Here is a 17,776-nt window from a genome sequence, read left to right on the forward strand (position 1 = left end):
TCTGGGGGGGGGTTGTAGGGGGCACCCCTGAGCTGTTGGGTGACTTGCTCAAGGGCACACTCGCATTACTCTGGAAATTAACCCACACTTCTCTGCCGCCCCCTTAAATTTCACACACTTCAGATTTTTACGTCGTAAAAACAGATATTTAAAACAGAAAATATTTGTAATTGTTTTGTTGCCCATCACTAAACCAAAAAATAAATAAATAACCCACTGAAGCAAGAGCCTTCCCAATTTCGTCTCCTGAACTGCCAGCTGTGGTGCCTCGGTTGGCTGCAGAGACAAAAATAAATAATGACAGTCAGATGACCCGTTAATTATTTTCAGAAGTGAATAATCTTATGAACAAGGGAGTTAACAGAAAATACTACGATACTTTTTTGATTCAATTTAAGGGTTGCCTACCCATGATGCTTTCTCCGTTGATGGCAGGTGTGTGGTTGTAGGTGGTGGGGGCCGAGTGGAAGCCATTGACTTCACTGCCATGCAGAGGATAGTTCTGTGGGGACAGAGGCAGGGGATGACGCTTCTGGAGAGGGGATACAAGTAGCATTATAAGGAACATAAACCCTACACAGAGAAATTAAACAAAATGTGACAAATGCATTTAGAAAGTTTTATCATAAACCTCTGTGAAATCTACAATGTAAATTATATAATCGATGAAATGCAGTTTTATTGGAATAAAAGGCACAGACACTTTTGGAGAACATACGCCAAAATGTGTGCTACTGAAGAGTTCCACCATAAAATCGATGATGTGAAGCATTATATAGAAAAAAGGACACAATAAAAAAAGACCACAATGGTCTTTTAAACACACCATCCTGTCCTGTGGGTTGATTGCAGAGAAGGAACCCGGCTGCCCAATGTGAGGAGAGTTGCCCAGCATGGCAGAGTAGCCAGAAGAGGACCAAGGGTCTTCTGAGAAAAGCAAAAAGACATTAGCAGAAATCATAAAAACAGACAGGATGAAAGAATAAATTAATATGAGTGATAACATGTGAATTGTTACCTTGCATATAGAAAGAGCCAGGGTAGACAGCTCCAGGCTTTGCACCAGGATATCCTCCATTGTCTCTGGAATACTCGTCACCAGATGTGGAGGCATACACCTAAACAAACATGCAGACGATGAGCAGTCGATCAGTGATTTCTACAATGAGTACCGAATAAAATACCTGGATATTTTACGTGTAGTCCTGAGAAATTAAATGGTGAAAGCTCCCTTTATTTGCATTTCAGGAGTTGACATTAAGTCAAATTCTCCACTGGCTCTCGATGCCAATCGATTTTCAAGATCACTGGCCCCACCATTGTAACATAACTTTTGATTTGGAAAATAATTCACCCCCAGAAATGAAGAAAATTAACAGATCGGATTTTTGTACACACAAGAAGGGAATAAAAAGTCATTCCTATTTTATTTTTTAAGTTAGTATTTCAACAGGCCTTGAGCAGGAAGCTCCATTCTGCTCGCCAGATATAATGTCAAGCCCTGCATTTGAAACCATTTAGTTACACTAGCTTCAAAACAGCCACAAGATGGCAAGAGGGAGTCCGCGGGCTGTGGAGGCAGGTTGGGTCTTTGCCTGTGGGGGAGAACACAGCGGCCATGCCATGCTGGGCACAGCGACGGCATGAATCCCAGTGCACAGTGAGCACTTCCTCTAGCTCCCAGGACCCTAGTGACATCGCACTGCCTGGCCTGCAGCCCCTCCCTATAACACATTCAGTCTCCACTCGCACACATACCATGCATTCGATGAGCCAACACACACATATGCACACAAACAAGCATACACACAAACATATACATAGACACACACACACACACACACACATACAGTCCTCTAGCAAAACCCTCAAACTAGCACTAACACATTGTTTATGAAATCAACAAAGGATTTGATTTTAGAAAAAACATGAAAAAGAGCAGCTCTGATGAAATTGAACATTTTATATTGGCATCTTAAAGAGTCCAAACACATTCACTACATATGGTGAAAAAAAACCTCTTGCCTTAAGTGTCATACATCTATTGCCTCTGAAGCTACAAACTGAATATGGTCATGAGAAGCCCTCAGTTTCCCCACACCATCAGCCACAACTCAGTCTGTCTTTTCCTCTTCTACTCTGTAGTTCATGACAGATAAGAGGAAGAGAGAGAGAACGGAGGCTATGCTGCAAAGAATGCTAATCCAGAGAAGGGATTTTTTCTGTAATTTGATTTAACAGGGAGAAGTGGAAAGGGAATGGAGAGATGCACTTCTAATTACAGAGCCATCTGCCTGTTCCTGGACCACATCCAACTCCACAGGCAGCTGGGCTGAGGAGAGGGAGCGAAGAGAGGGAGAACGATGGGGGCTGGGATCCAGTCAGCGAGTGAGAGAGCGAGAAAAGAGGGAGAGAGAGAGAGAGAAAGAGAGAGATTGCAGTGGGTAGGGGTGGTAAAGGGGCAAGGGGGAGGATTGAGAGGAAAAAATGAAGGCCCTGATGATTTATGAAATGGGAAGAGAGATAAGGGGTGTCGAGGGGGGACAGGAGAAGGTAATCTAAATGACTTAAACAAAGCTTGATATGGCCAGGGGAGTGTGAAGGAAACAGGGGATTTAAAATGATCACGGTTAATTCAGGGGAAAACATGATGGAGATGGTTTCATTTAACAATAGGCTTTGAGTTGTTTTATGAGGAACAATGTCGAGTGAATCCTGCTGCTTTAGATGGGAACAGAAAACTACACAATGACTGGTGAAGCTGGATAATTGTATCCTCAGGAAGAAAGGGGATTCTGGGCTAAAATCCTCCACTAATAAGGGTTTAATGTAATTCGGGTTATGACTGTGTAAAGGTCTCTCCATTAGAAAAACAACGGATGATGCAGGGGTTGGAGGTAGATGAAGATTAACATCAAACTAACCTCAAAGTACTTTGTTCACTCAGTTAAGCTTTGTTATTAGTCCACTGGGCAACTAGGGGGCAGAAGAGAAGTTTCTAACTGCTGTATGTTTTTTTTCAGGTGAAAGGAGGTGATAGTTCACAGGGTAAGAGCAAGGATCTTGTGAACAGGTTTTAGTGACTTAAATAAGTCTAGTAGCACGAGGGGATGAAAAATGGCATTTGAAGTTTGGCTGTTATACATCCAATAACCAATTTTCAGGAACAAGATTTAACATACAAAAGTAGATAAAAGAAAAAACAAGTTGACAAGGTGGTAAAAGGATGGGAGGGAGCGTGGGAGGGAGGTAAGACCACAGGATCATCATCGGCAGTCATTAATCTGGGCTCAGACACGAGACTAAGAGGCCTCGCAAGCACCACGCCTCACAACTGGGTCACTCACAGGGGGAGGCCCACCCAGGCCATCATGTGGTGAGGCGTAGGCGGAGGGCTGGGTGAAGTGGGGGAGGGGGGTTCACCCACACAAACATGTCATAATTCGCACAAAAACCACACCGCCGTCATTTACACTGCGGGAAAATATTGAGTTCAGAGAGGAAGAGAAACGAGCCTTGGCCAGACAGAGCCTCTGTTAGGGCTTTCACACTTGCAGAAAACTCCTGAATAACTCCTGACTTTTTTTTGGAGGAGAAGCTTTATGTGTGAACGCAAACAGTCACATTTTTCACTCTTACTTTACCCAGAGTTTCTCCTGCCAGCCCCCTCGTATTTTTTAAATATAAAGTCTTTGTAAGCTAATGTGAGAACACAACAGGATGTTATCTGGAGAATTCACCTCCAGCCAATGGGAGAGGGTGGTGCCGTTTATATCCTGTGACCAGTGAAAGGTTGACAGATACAGACTGTATGAACACGACCGCTACGATCTCCATGCATGTGATTAAACTGTTGCGTTATGGTTTCTGTTCGTCAGTATGTTCTTCTCTGCTCTTTTATTGAACTGTGAACTCTGTTGAACTATGTACACATTCACATTCATATAAAGGCAAATGTTCCCATTTTAGAATGATATAGCAGACTCTGTTGCTTCATCCGTCCTTTTTTTATATCTTGTTTTGCTTCAGGAGAACCTGTGAGGTGCATATGTGTACAGCCAGGTCAGGAGAATTGTAGGAGCAGTGGAGTTCATATGTAAAAACAGCTTGTGATGTAGTAGTTACCACGGCTGAATGTCTACACTCTGAGGATTCACAACATCATCAGATGGAGGACAGCACGGACACTTAAGGAAAAAAAAGCTAATTTCTTAATTCCTGCGATAAACAAGGGGTCAAAAATTGAACTAAGTAGAAGGTTCACAGGTCAGTCTCCTTAATGACTATTTGGGAATCTGATAAACGCACACCTAATCAATGCAGAAGATACAGTCGCTGCAACTTTAACTCACACTAAGAAAGATCCAGACTTCCTTTCCTGCCAAACAAAACTTCCAAGGCTTGTGGACCTAGTCTGACAGTCAGCCATATAAATCCTTTGAATTTACTTCATCCATGCATTAAACAAATATCAGCATACTCATGAGTCAATTTTCATTTTACTCTTCTGTGTCAAAGTTTTTCAATACTTACTTAGATGATAAAAACATGGGGCAAAGACAAGGCCAAGTGCAGGATAAGGGGCCTTCACTTATACAATCTAAAATTCCCAAGCACAACCAATATTTACACAAACTGGTGGAAAAAAAAAAACGTTAAACCTTATACTCTGCCTCTATAGCTTCAAGGTGCAGTTGTGAAAGACAGATGCCAGAAGTGAGCAGACGCAAAGATACCATATCCAGTTTATGTTTGAGGTCACTCTTGACATCTGAGAACTACAGTAGCATGAGGACTTGGTTACAGAAAATGTTTGTGTACTGGCAGTATTTCATATAAATGATCCAGTGGCAGCTCTGGCAGCAAGATTGGGCTCTAATAGAAACAGTCACGCCCACTCAACGACCCACTCGGGTTCCTCTAACTTGAGATATCGTGTTTGCTCTCTTAGAAAGCCATGCATCTGATGGTTCAAAGCGATGAGGAAATTAAGATAGTGTTGTGTAGAAAATGCTATACTACAAGACTAAACAGTTGTCAAATTCAGCAAATGAGCTGCGATTCATATATGATCTTCAGGAATTAAAACTGTATAGTAATAAAAGAATAAAATACTCAAACTAAGCAAATTAAATGGCAAGAGTTTGTCTAGCTCTTCTAAACTAACAGTGAGATCCTGTATATATCAAGCATGCAACGATGACTTGTGTTTCCAGCTATGTGTGGTTGCCATCATCCACGCACACATCAGCTGCTGGGAATTCTGGGCCCACTGACAAAATGTGACACTTGGTACAGTAAATCAAAGCTCTATATGACACTTCATACTGCTTTGGCCTTGGATGGGGGTTTGATTTCACTTTGTGGAGCAGATTTGATGGTGGATTCAACATTTTGACATCCAACTAAGCCTAAACATTTCCAAGGAATACAAAATGGCCTAATATTTGAGAACCAAGACGCCAAGAAGGACTTTTAACTATATGAACTGTCTTGCCAAACAACTTCATTAATTGTTTCTACATTGTCTTTTGCTTATAAAAAATGAAAATAGCTTTATAGAAATCAAGAAAGAGACAAATAGACCTATAAGCATATTTTGTTGCCAACTTTGAATGGGATATACATTTAAACAAACCACTGGAATCTAACTGTTTTGGAACCCTAAATGTAGTGACTGCCAGAAACATGTAAACCATTATTATCCATCGTCTTAAGACAGGTACAGCACAAATTGGGCCACAGAAAAAGGCAATTTTTTGACCTGACAAAGTATCTCTAAATCCTATAAAATTGCTTGTCTACATGACAACCAGACCCTAAACACCACTTGAAACCACTTGAGAGTTGTGTAGAAACAACCACAGTCATGATGTTTACTGGGGCCCGAGTTGCCTGACTGTCATCTCACAGAGTCTGACTGAGCAGAGGGTCTTTACCCCCGTCTGTCACAGAACTGCTCAAGCAGAGTGGGGATAGCAGCGTCTACATGCAGTGTGTTTCTATGTGTGGCAAATGTGTGGGAGCGAGAGAATGATAGAGAGACAGAGAGAGAGTAAGGACTGGCTGTGAGCTGTGAAGGCGAGCAGAAATAAGCTCTCACCGAGGATGGCAGGCCAGGGGGTTTCCGAATCTTCTTTGGCTGGGTTTCTACATTCAGGCAGACAGAGACAGAGAAAAAGGTGAGAGACAAAAACACATATAAGGACACATATGCCAATGTTATATCAGTTCAGGTGCAGTTCCTTCATGTGCTCTGGTGGAAACATAACAGACAACACTGAAGACACTGAATCCATGTATTTGCATGTGCATATTAGTGTAGAGGTATGGTAATAGCCACTAAAATATATGTATCTTTTGGGTCGACGGTGTTCCTAGTCGTTAGTTCGCAGAGGCACATGAACAGAGGCTGTAGTGGTCTGAGCAGGCGGTCTGGGTTCAACTCTGAACCTCGGCTCCTTTCCTGCATGTCAGTCCATGCCCTCTCCCTGGTTTCCTACTCTATCAACGGCTCTGTATAAATAAAGGCTTAAAGGCCCAAAATCAAATCCTTCAAATATAAACATATGCATCCGTGTAATTTAAATATTCAGTAAGTTGAGAAAAAAAACAAAAAACGCCTAACACTCAAAGATAATCTTCAGATCGCTGATCCTATGAGGTCATCGATTGTGGAGGGAAGTGTTAACAATAGAACTGAAACAAAAGCCTTTTTTCAATGAGTAAATTGATAAATCTTTAATCAACAACTATTTTGATAATCACTAAATCATTCTTCAACCCAACTCCTTAATAAAATACTAAAGAATGACTCTTTCCTGGCTCTCAAATGTTTGTTTAGCTAAAGAATGTAATATGTTTGGATAATGGAGTCTTTTGACTCTTTGTCATATGAACCAATCTGAAGAAATACAGTTTGGCTTTGAAAAATTGTGACATTCAATAGTTTATCATCTGAACCATACTCTAAAGAATGACCTAAAATTATATAAAAATAATAATTAGTGGCAGCCTTAGTTACTCCACCATGACTGGCCCAGTTCTCTTACCTATACTTCCATCAGGTGGCCTTCTCCTGGGGTTGTTTGGATATGATGGATAAAACTGGGAGCCAGATTTTAGGCCTGAAGGAGACATGGCATCAGGGCTGGGCATTGCTATGTCAGTAGGAAGAAACCCAGGCTAGAAGAAGAAGATAAAGAAAAAGGCTTTTACTTATAATACCTGAAGGGGCGTGAGAGAGCAAGATACTAACAGCTTTTAGGAAATGAAGACAGTTAATTCAAAGTGTTTAACGTGAAAAGAGAAGTGAGAAAGCATGGTTTCCTCTATACAGACACACTACATTAAACAGCTCTCTAAAAACACACATATATACACATAGATGTAACCTTGTCAAAAAGCTATCAGCTCAATGGAAACATACCTGGCTTCCAAAGGGCTGGTATGGTGGCCTCTCAGTTTTACCTGCAGGAAATAAAGTGAAGTTCAGATAACGTAAATGCAAGTAAAAACAATCAGATGTACAGCGCAATGGAAAAACAAATGAAAAGTAGGTTTTCCCAAGTACAAAAAGTCCAGAGATGCCCTCCCCTTTTTCAGTACGCTCAGCTGCATAAAGCCGCCTGCCAGACGAAACCCAAGGGAAGGTTTCTGCTTCAGTGCCCTCACATCCCCATCACTCAACGAATGAACACAGGCACACACACATGCACATACATGCGTGTGGACACATACACATTTTACCACTGAGAAAACAATTGGTCATAAAGTATGCACGGAAGTTAAAACAGGCAGATTCAACATGGCTATTTTCATACTGGACTGTGACAGATAATATTTCCACTGGCACTAATATATAACATTTATATGGTTATTCCAACTTAGTTACTGAACTTTTTTAACATGACCACATAGTGTCATTAATTAACAACAGTTAAAGGAAAGTTGAAAAAAACATACCTGGTATCCCTGAACTGATGAATGGAGAGGACAAGCCTTCATGCTCACTGAAGTGGGATCCCTCAGGGTAGCCCTACAGAAACAAAGGTATTCACCAAAATATGAGTAATTTTAGGTAAAGAAAATATTTGAATTCAAATCTCAAAATCTAGAAAAAACAAACTCTACCTAAATGATAACCACTCTAAGTACAACCCTATCTTTCTGGCTCACCTATTCGCCATAGTGGTTACCCTCCCTCTTTTCTCTCTAACAGGATCCATGCCAAACAAATCTGCATTAGCTTAGAGGATTCAAACCTACTTTCTTAATTATCAACTTGTGGTAATCAAAGCCTGCTGCATCTTTTTCATCCCCCGTTTCTAGTATTTACACTGAGTTGTGCCAAGACATTTACAGCGGATGTGAAGCTGACATTACCGATGGGCCTCCACAGAGGTTCTGGGCTACCAGAAGCTTGCCAATTCTGGATCCTGAGCCAAGGTTATTAGGTAGAAAGTAAAACTACCACTTCAAATCAAACATGGCACACAGCATGAAAAAGTGCTATGCTGTTGCATTGGTAGGGTGAAAAGGTGGGCCAATATCCAAGCACCTGGTGTGAGGGCTAATATCTCAAAACTTAAAATAACATGTGATTTAAGACTGCAAGTGTGTATTCAAATCTTACCCGTCCTTGGCTGAATGAGGGGCTGTTCTGTTCTGCCGATCCCCAAGACCCTGAGCCGCTGCGCTCATCTATTGCTGTGGACAGAGAAATTGTTAATGACAGGTATTTAAAGAGTATGTAAGTTAGTCTCATGCAAAGATATAGAAATCAAAACAGCAGGTAAAACTAAACTATTACTAGGAAGGACTATTTCAACCTTTCAATTCAAGCACATAATTATTATCCTATGTGTTACTGTAGAAATGTACAAATGATCTAATGTTGGAATCATATCAAGGGAACCTGTCACTACCTCCTCCTCTTAACATTAAATGTCCTTAAGTGGCCACAATGGGCTTGCAGGAGTAAGCATCACTATTGATCAAAGGCGCTGCTGCCACATTCAAGATGCAACGATGCACCACTTCGAAAAAATAAAAACAGCAAATACTTGTGAGGGTTCCCATTAGTGTTGATTGCGGTCACTGAACAGCAGCAAATTTACTATCCACATCCCTAATCTAATGTATCTAAACCACACAAAGTTCTACTCAGTCAGTTTGACATATTTAAACTAAACATCTAAAATAACACTAAACAAAATATTTAAAGCCAAAACATGAAGCACAATGTTTTAGGTAAAGAAAGAATCGATGTGTTGCACAAAGGAAAAACACAGCCAAAAGACTGGTGAAGCAGAAAACTCCAAAATACCCCCATCATCCCCTTCTCCCTGTCTTATGCACTAATGCTATCCAGGCTCTCTGGAGACACGAGCCTTAATTGCATGCTGATTTGCATAATTGTGCATATTAATGTGGTTGCCTTATGAATATTCATATTCAGTCTTTGATTTTTGCCTAATTAAAAAAATGTGTGTGAGAAAGCAAAGAGAGGGAGCGAGTGGAAGGAGAAAGCAAGGAGACGAGAGAGAGAGAGAGAGAGGGAGAGAGAGAGAGAGCGCGAGAGACAGAGAGGAACAAGAGGGATGGCAGAGTGAGAGGGGTCTGGGCGAGATCAGCCGCCTGGCTGACGAGTGAGAATGAGTGATGAGTCTAACAGAGCGGTGCAAGCACCTACATACGCTGCGACAGCAGTGATCTATGGAGCCGATGCCAGTGGCATGGAGAATCAGATGAGCAGGGAGGAGAGGGGACCTCAAAAGATCAGCCTCGCTCACTGTCAGATCGGCCCTGCTGAAAGGCCACAGCACGAATAAAGCTCTGCACCACCGTCAACCATGTCCAATGGCACAGGACATTGGTGAAGGGCTTGCTGCTAAATAAAGATGACAGACCTTGTATGAAGATGTTTCAGACAAACCTTCATGCCAGAAAAAGTGGCATCTAATTAGCCCAATAAAAATCCCTGTTAGAGAAGAAAATCAACAAACAGACTAGAAGTGAAAACTCACTGTTTTTTCTTTCCACTTAAAGACACTAGCTTCAGCCACATTTCAGGTTAAACACCAGCTTTTATTACTTTTTACATATAATACAATCTTAAAACAGGTACTCGATTTGTACCCACATTACCTCTGGCCATATTTAGACCCTCCGTTTCAAGTCGCACTATTTACGTCCCTGTGACGTTCCACCTTCAATCTGAATGTAGCGGAGGCCTAATGGGGGGACGAAGTGAACCCCATCTGCATCGTCTTCGAAGGTAACAATAGAAGGGAGACGAGATCAGCGTCCCCGAAACACAATGAGATTTCACACGCTGGAACAAGAATATTACGCTATCGCATTAACAATATGTAAGCACAAGGAAGTCATAACGTCTGATCTTGGTTACGGCCGCTATGCGGAAACACAGTTGGAAAAGGGCTACTGTAAAAAAAACTATCCGTGCTGAGTAGGCCTACAGAGTAACTTCATAATCTTAACAGTCTTTTCAAAACACAACTCACCCACTTATTCAGCTTCCATTTGGCCAGCGGGGGTGCAGAGGATAGAGTGAAAGCACGGCTGTGCAGGAGAAGTCTGACAACATTGTTTCACACTTACTGGAGTAATTAACTCGGAGGCAATTAAAACAAGGTGGAGAGCTGCTGAGGTGACACTGACGCTCAGCCAGCCTAGGAGAGCCAAACTACCTAAAGAGAGGTTTGTCTTTGTTGTTGTTCATCTCAGTCACGTGAACATAAAAAGACAGTCAGAAACCCAAAATGATAAAGTCATGAAACATTTATTTGTAAGATGACCCACAATGTTTCACCATGGAGATCACATGCGACAATATCCTTTAAATATCAGATTTTTTTTGTCCTTGGTATTTTCTGGGGACTGAACAAAATGTTGTTTTACCATTACTATTGCGATGTGTGCATGCACGATACTCACAACGCAGGATATGAAATGTCAGCCAGGTGACCTGAAAACCAAACCAAACCAAAAGCACCAGATTTCTCCTTTACATGACTATTCTACAATAAAGTATGTCTGATCTCCACATCAGTCAGGGGTTAAAATAGATCACAGCTGACCCGTGGTCTGTTACAATCAACCCATACAGTTTAGGCCGCATGGGCTCTGCGGATCGATCCACTGTACAACTAGGAAGTCAATTCAGTCTTTTAAAAATATCTTTCTGAAAGTGTTTTTGTTGACTCAAATAAAAATGGGTCATAAAGCATTGACATTTGCATGGTGACTGTTTCATTTCACTGTGGCTGCGTTAATCAAACAGGTATCAGCTGGTGGCTGCATATGACATTAGAAACTTAACGTTTATAACGTTGCAGCCTGAAGCTGAAAAAACTCCATTGCAGAGCACTGTCTTCGACCAAAAACCAATACATTTTGGTGTTTCATCTAACACACACTGCAGGTGCAGCCCGTGCACAGACACACACACACACACACACACACAGGTCGCTAAATGAAAAGCATATTTTTGTTGTGTTCAACACTGTCAAAGCTCATATCAGAAAAAGAATGTGCTTCTTTACATCATGGCAAACTTGTTTGGTAATTCACTGAAAAGAGTTTTTGTGAGGTTGATGAACTGATGGGGGGGGGGTTACTAATACTGAGTAAAATTATGTAATTCCTATATTACAGACTTTGGAAATCTGATTTTTGAAATAACTTTATAAATAAAAAGGGAGTTCATGTTTGGTGTACTGCTTGTATGTGCATTTGTGGTCTGTTGCACCACTACCACCAGTAGTCACGGAGCTGACCACTGTGCATGCAGCTTCTGCAAGTAAGAATGTATTGGCTCGTAACAGAAGACGGATGCTATGGGGAAAAATAAATCAACATCTTCTCTTGTTCTTTCTTAATCTTGCTTACAAACGCAATATCAAATTCCATGCCATTTTCAGGTGATTCCAGTTCAGTCAATAGGACTGAAGAGATGAAAATGGGAATAAAACATTTGGATGGATAACTTATTGAATTATTAACTTAACATACATGCTAGTGAGAAATGTAAACAGACATTTGCTTAATCATTAAAACCACAAGTTCTTCTTCTGACATATCAATCTAGATTTTGGGTTAGTATGAACGTACTTCAAATAAAAGTCACAAGGCAAAACAAATACGGGCTCACAACCAGAAGCCAGAAAAATATTTATTCTCTGAACCACAAAGCCTTCTCAGGGCTGCAGTCTCTGAAAACATCTAATTTATTTGAAGAAGGATGCCACTCTCTGAGATATATTCTCTTGTGAGGGCTTAGATTTTCCAACTACAGCCCACCAATGCACAGAGAAATACTTGACACTAAACTGCAAGTGGGAGCAAAAACACAACTCATAGTGCAAAAGCCAAATGCATCGTTTGTAAGAAATCTACCAGGGGAAACCACATGTGTAAATTCGCAATGCTGTTTGTTGTGATCTTAGGGTAGCAATTCCTGTCGGGTCTTCTGTGTTTGTGTGTTTATGTGTGTGACGGGGGTTGGAGACGTTGCCAGCAGCTGCAGAGGTGACAGAGGGGACGCCTGCCTAAAGGCTTGTAGGCTTGGCCAGCTCCCACCACAGACCGTCACACTCTGCCTCCCCTACTTCTCAAACATCCCTCACTACTTGCCAATCCTCTCCTCTTTCCTCTCCCCTCCACCCGACACACCCTTCCCCACACTTACTCGCACACGCACACACTGTGGCCACTGAGGAAGGGAGAAGGACGCCTAATGCAATTAGCACCCCTCTGAGCACTTTTGTGTTGATGAATAGAGGTGGTCTGGTGGGCCAATAGGCTGCTCACTGCCGTTCCCGCGCTGCTGGATCCCTGAATATACAAGCCACCTACGTCATCGATGGACAGTGCTCTTAAATGTTTAAAATTAAATAGGTTTCCTGGGCTTGAAAGCGTCCAATTTTGAATAATAAGCAATTGTTTTGGTTGAGTTCAAATGGAGGTCCTGACAAATTAAGGCATTACCTAAAGATAAGTAATGAACCTCTAATTTTCTAGCTATGTTTTCCCTCATATAAACAGTCTGTGTTTATGTTTTATTATAGACTGGAATCCCTGTTGTGTGCGATTTAAAATGACACAGTCTACCATAACCTCCCTAGCTCAAATTTACAAATGTTAACTTTTTGACTCCCATGTGCTGTTAGAGGGTACCTGCAGATCTCCCAAAGTTAAATGGGAGGGCCTGAATTATCATATAAAAATGAGTGTCAATGACCGAGGGCCACACTTTAGGACATGAGGGGGGAAGGAATTAACTCCTCACTGCTTAGTAATTGCCTGCTGTAATAGAAACAAACAGAATCCTGCCTTCCACGGGCCGATCCCTCTATTCAACAAGCTCTCTCTTCCACTCTGGCCACTCAGTGCATGCTGGGCCAGTTTAAGAGGCTGCGAGCTGGGGGTGAGGGACATTGTCTCAGACTCAAGCCATTTCCTGCAGATCAGTGGGGGTAAGAGCCCAGCGCGGTGTTGGGGGAGGAGTGTTTTACACTTCAGGGTGGGGGAGTCGTTTCAAGTCCATAAGCCCCTTTTTTTGCCTTTGTTCCTCAGTGGCCAAGTTCTCACTCTGGGGAACACTAGGGAGTGTGACTCGATTTCACACGCCAGGTTGGCAGGGTGACAGAGGAATGAAAGTAACACTACCGACTAATAACATTCAGGAAGAGAGAGGAGCTCACTCAAAGGATTCAGGTGATGGAGGGGGTTGACTACATCCACTTTACAATAGTTAATAAAGGAAGAAAAAAAAAAACTGACCGGTGAAGAGAAATTAATTTCTCAAAGATACAAATAAAGGTAGAATAGCATAAACTGACATGGAGTATGCTGTAGTATGTCACGTAGTTTATTACAGAAAAAAAATGCTCAACAACTGGTACAATTACAAAAAGCCTACCTGATCCACCAAACTGGCTGCTGGCGAGTGTCATTGTCCTGTTCTTCCCGTTGGCAACTGGAGGCGCGAACATCTACAAGACAAAAGAGTAAAGATATGGTAACTAACAAAAGAAAATAACTGCACACTTCACACATCCTACTTCCTCTAATAAACCAGATACATGTAGTTTAGACAGGCATTTCAGTGTTGAAACAGTCTAAAGTCATCCACAAACTACTTAAAAATGTATGATTCCACCTCTTGTGCCATCTCAAACCACACTAGAAAAACCATTAAGTTGTAAACATTCTTTATTTTCAAACCCCACATTTCAAAACTCAAGTAATTGCTTACATCTAAAAAATTCAAATACAGAGGACTATTGTGCCCCCACCCCTCCCTCCCCTAAAATAGACTGAAATGTTTTGGGTTTTAATTCTAATTTCAGTTTCATATTTTAGATTTAAAAAAATTGTTGTTAAGGCCATGATATAACCGAGCCACTGAGGGATATTTACACTAGCTAAATAGTTGTTTTGTGGAAGTTTTCAGTCCAGTACATTTTTCTTACATAGACACCATAATCAATCTGTGCCTTGTGCATATGATCTGTCTCCCCTTTGTTTTTTATTTTTTCTGGGTGTGTCGTTGTCTAAAACTGTTGGACTGCATTATCTTTGTCTACATTAAATTTAGTTTCAGATATCTTAAACAGTCAAAGCCTTGCTTTATTCAACATCCTACATAGCAAGCATTTGCGTTTCTAGCTGGCAATTAAACAAAGAGGAGGAAATATATTTCTACATTGTATGACAGTTTCTCACCCAATTATCAATGTCATATTTAGACAGAACATCTGCTGATAGAAATTGGCAGCTGATCAATCTGAGCTTTTCTAACACAACCCAACTGTCTAATGAGAACCTCCCACTAACCCCCTTCACAACAAGCAGTGTTTTTCTTTCAGGGGGAACGGCTTCCTTTAAATACCGATGGTGTGGCAGAGAGTAGGCCTATATTAACAGAGCTGCAAAAACTGAAAAGCAAGTCATTATGATGGAACCCTACCAACAACAACAAAAAAAAAAAAGGAGGTTATTTTGTTTTAGAGAAGAAAAATAACTAACACAGCTCTGTTGGATGTCTGAGATGTTTATGTGAGAGTAAAGCTCAACAAAAGCTTTGCGACAAAAAAAGAAAAGCAGGTAAAACAGAAAAAGAAATGTATCCACTTTGAAGATGTCTGGAGGGTATCTCTGAAAACACCTCAGTGAAAAATGTCTTCCTAAAGACAAATAATATGAAGAATACAACAAAAGAAAACCAGAAGTGATACCTAACTACTCATCTCAGTTCTTGTATAACATTATTATTAGATTGTGTTAACAAGACAAACAGGAGGAAATGACTTATTTTTGTTATTCATCAGTATTAATATTTTTAGTGGATGCTAGTTCACTACAGTGATGATCCACTTCCTCATTTTGGACTTTTGAAACGCCTACATTATTGAATAACCAATGTTCTAAAACCATGATCCATTTTCACCCGTCACCCTGAGGTATTTCACTTTGATGTAATCAGCACTATCTCTGCATGCCAAGAACGAAAGATGGAAATTATTTGAGCTGACACAACCTATTGTTCAATTTGTTTTAATACTTTTGATGACGTTTTTGGGAGATTAAGCTTCCCACTGAGTTTCTTCGCTCGCACCTTTTCCCCACTTCTCTCATTCAGACCTCCAGCTCGTGTTTGACCATACCCACACCTGTATCGCTCTCTCTTTAGCTCTTCCTCCCACTGCCCCCAAGAACCACCCAGACTGCACTCCCACTCTCTTACCGCGCTGAAATCCAGGAGGTCGTTGAGTTCCTTGTCAGTTCCCACTGCAGCCATTCTTTGCTGCTGTTCGCTCATACCCTTCAGTCTCTAATAAACCCTATGAGAGAAATTTGCAGATACAGGGTTTTAATGGCACTAGCAAGCACACAGAGAAGTTACATATAGCTCTTAAAAAAACAGAGGATGAGGGTAATGACTGGTTTTAACTACTCTAGCTTTGAGGTAACGCAACCCTTGAGATGATTTGTATGGGCAAGTTGATTGTCTTTGTAAAGATACCAATAAGGGCAAGGTCAGCAATAAAAAAAAAAAACACGTATTTTTTTTTTTTTTTTAAATCACAAATGCATTAATTTTGTATTTGAAATATGTTTATTAAAATAATTATCAAGCTGTGTGGCTATAATTATTGCATCCGAGTAGTAACTATATTAAAATCAATGACCGTCTATTGAGTCTGGAACAAACATAGCTCAAATTACCACAACACACAAATACAGGCCGATGAGGGAAAAACAGACAACGCTGGGCTACTTAACACTAAACACTTAGGTGAGTCTATTAAAAATGCTAATATAAGCCAGGCAATGCTTTCCCATCCAAACAGAAAAACACTGCCATGAAATGATGAATACTCTGCCTTAAATCAAGTCCCTACCAAGTAATGAAGAAAGAATTGTCTCATTTTACGCAACCCTGGTAAAATAACACAACCATATGTCGATCATTGCTACATTAAAGAGAATGCAATACATTTACAATTACAGACATAATTGGGACTATTGTTAGCCCAAGGAAATAGGGGTGAAAGGCAGAGCTAATGACTGTATGCAAACACGTCATTACCAAATTACCATATGTCAACTCAGAAAGAACCTTGTCAAATGACACAGTGAGCATGAATACTGGATTTACCCTGTGTTTTGCATTCCAACACAAGCCCGAGGCTGCTCTCAGATGCTGAGCGGAGGCTCTGGGAGCCTCACAGAGGACTAGTAGTAAGAGGAGCGAGCCAGCGAAGGAATAGAGGCACTTGGACACCAACAGGTGGTGTGCTTTTACAGCCTCATTTGTAAGTCAGTGTACCAGCATAAACGAATACAATAAAAATACAAAAAAAAGAGGAATTTTGTTTGAAGGTAATGCAAGTTGGAGAAAGTAAAAAAATAACTCTTTACACTTAAAAGTAGGTAGAGAAATTAAAATGTAAATGTTGAGCCACTTGAAAGCAAAACATTAAAAACCTTTAAAAAGGCAGTTATACATTTTATACATTTATTGGGGGGGGGGGGGGGGGGGGGGGATCACTTCTAGGGGGGACAATCAGCGTAGTCCAAGTGTAGTAAAGTAAGGCAAGCAAACTAATGTAACCTTGAAACAAGTAAAGGAAGTGATCATACAACACATAGCCCAGTGGAAGTAAGCTAGAAACATGGATGTCACCGCTTTCCAAACTTTTGAATATGATGGAAGAATCTAGGACAAGCACACCACTAAAAAAAAACAAAAAACATAATCACTTACATTTTTTAGCAATAAATTTAAAAGGAGCAGTGACATAGAGGGGCTGGATGTAACAAAATGGCATCTACAGCTACTGCTGGATCAATAAATGAAGCTAGCAGATTAGGGGCCTTTGTCACCCCCCACACAAGGCAAAGAAGGCAGGTCATTCTGCACACAAGAAGAAAACAGTGAGCTAAAGAAGACGCTTTACAAAACAAACTTCACTTTAAATTAATTTCTTTAACAGCAAACACAACTTGCGTGTGTGCGCCTGCCTCAGGTTTTGACCATAACAATGGGCTTATATAAGTTCCTGTTGCCTGTCTAACAAACGTGGTATTACCATTAAGAAAAAATATTGTTGACAGTAATAAAAGGAAAAAAGAAAATGTGCAAGACACAAATCCGTAGCTGTAATAAAGATCAAACCAAAAGTCACTTAAATACGCGTTTGCCTCAAAGCTTTTACGGGGACAAGAGCCGCCTTGCTTTAGAGCA

The 17,776-nt window shown here is 40.9% G+C and overlaps 1 protein-coding gene across 11 annotated transcripts in view; it reads right to left on the bottom strand.

The window, feature by feature from the left end:
• tcf3b (transcription factor 3b) overlaps positions 1-17,776 on the bottom strand; it is a 28,155-nt gene that overhangs the window by 8,775 nt on the left and 1,604 nt on the right. For 5 of the 11 annotated variants that reach the window (XM_065955925.1, XM_029277025.2, XM_029277026.2 and 2 more), the window contains 11 exons: positions 15,773-15,869; positions 13,946-14,018; positions 8,636-8,709; positions 7,966-8,038; positions 7,430-7,470; positions 7,053-7,185; positions 6,104-6,150; positions 1,019-1,118; positions 827-927; positions 409-532; positions 218-276 (listed from right to left, as the gene is read on the bottom strand). In XM_065955925.1, the coding sequence (XP_065811997.1) occupies positions 218-276; positions 409-532; positions 827-927; positions 1,019-1,118; positions 6,104-6,150; positions 7,053-7,185; positions 7,430-7,470; positions 7,966-8,038; positions 8,636-8,709; positions 13,946-14,018; positions 15,773-15,847 (900 nt within the window). In that variant the 5' untranslated portion in view covers positions 15,848-15,869. The remainder of the gene's footprint in view (positions 1-217; positions 277-408; positions 533-826; positions 928-1,018; positions 1,119-6,103; positions 6,151-7,052; positions 7,186-7,429; positions 7,471-7,965; positions 8,039-8,635; positions 8,710-13,945; positions 14,019-15,772; positions 15,870-17,776) is intronic. The other 6 variants (XM_029277030.2, XM_065955923.1, XM_029277028.2 and 3 more) reach the window with 4 other exon arrangements.

This window comes from Labrus bergylta, chromosome 6, assembly GCF_963930695.1.
Source record: "Labrus bergylta chromosome 6, fLabBer1.1, whole genome shotgun sequence".
Taxonomy (NCBI): domain Eukaryota; kingdom Metazoa; phylum Chordata; class Actinopteri; order Labriformes; family Labridae; genus Labrus; species Labrus bergylta.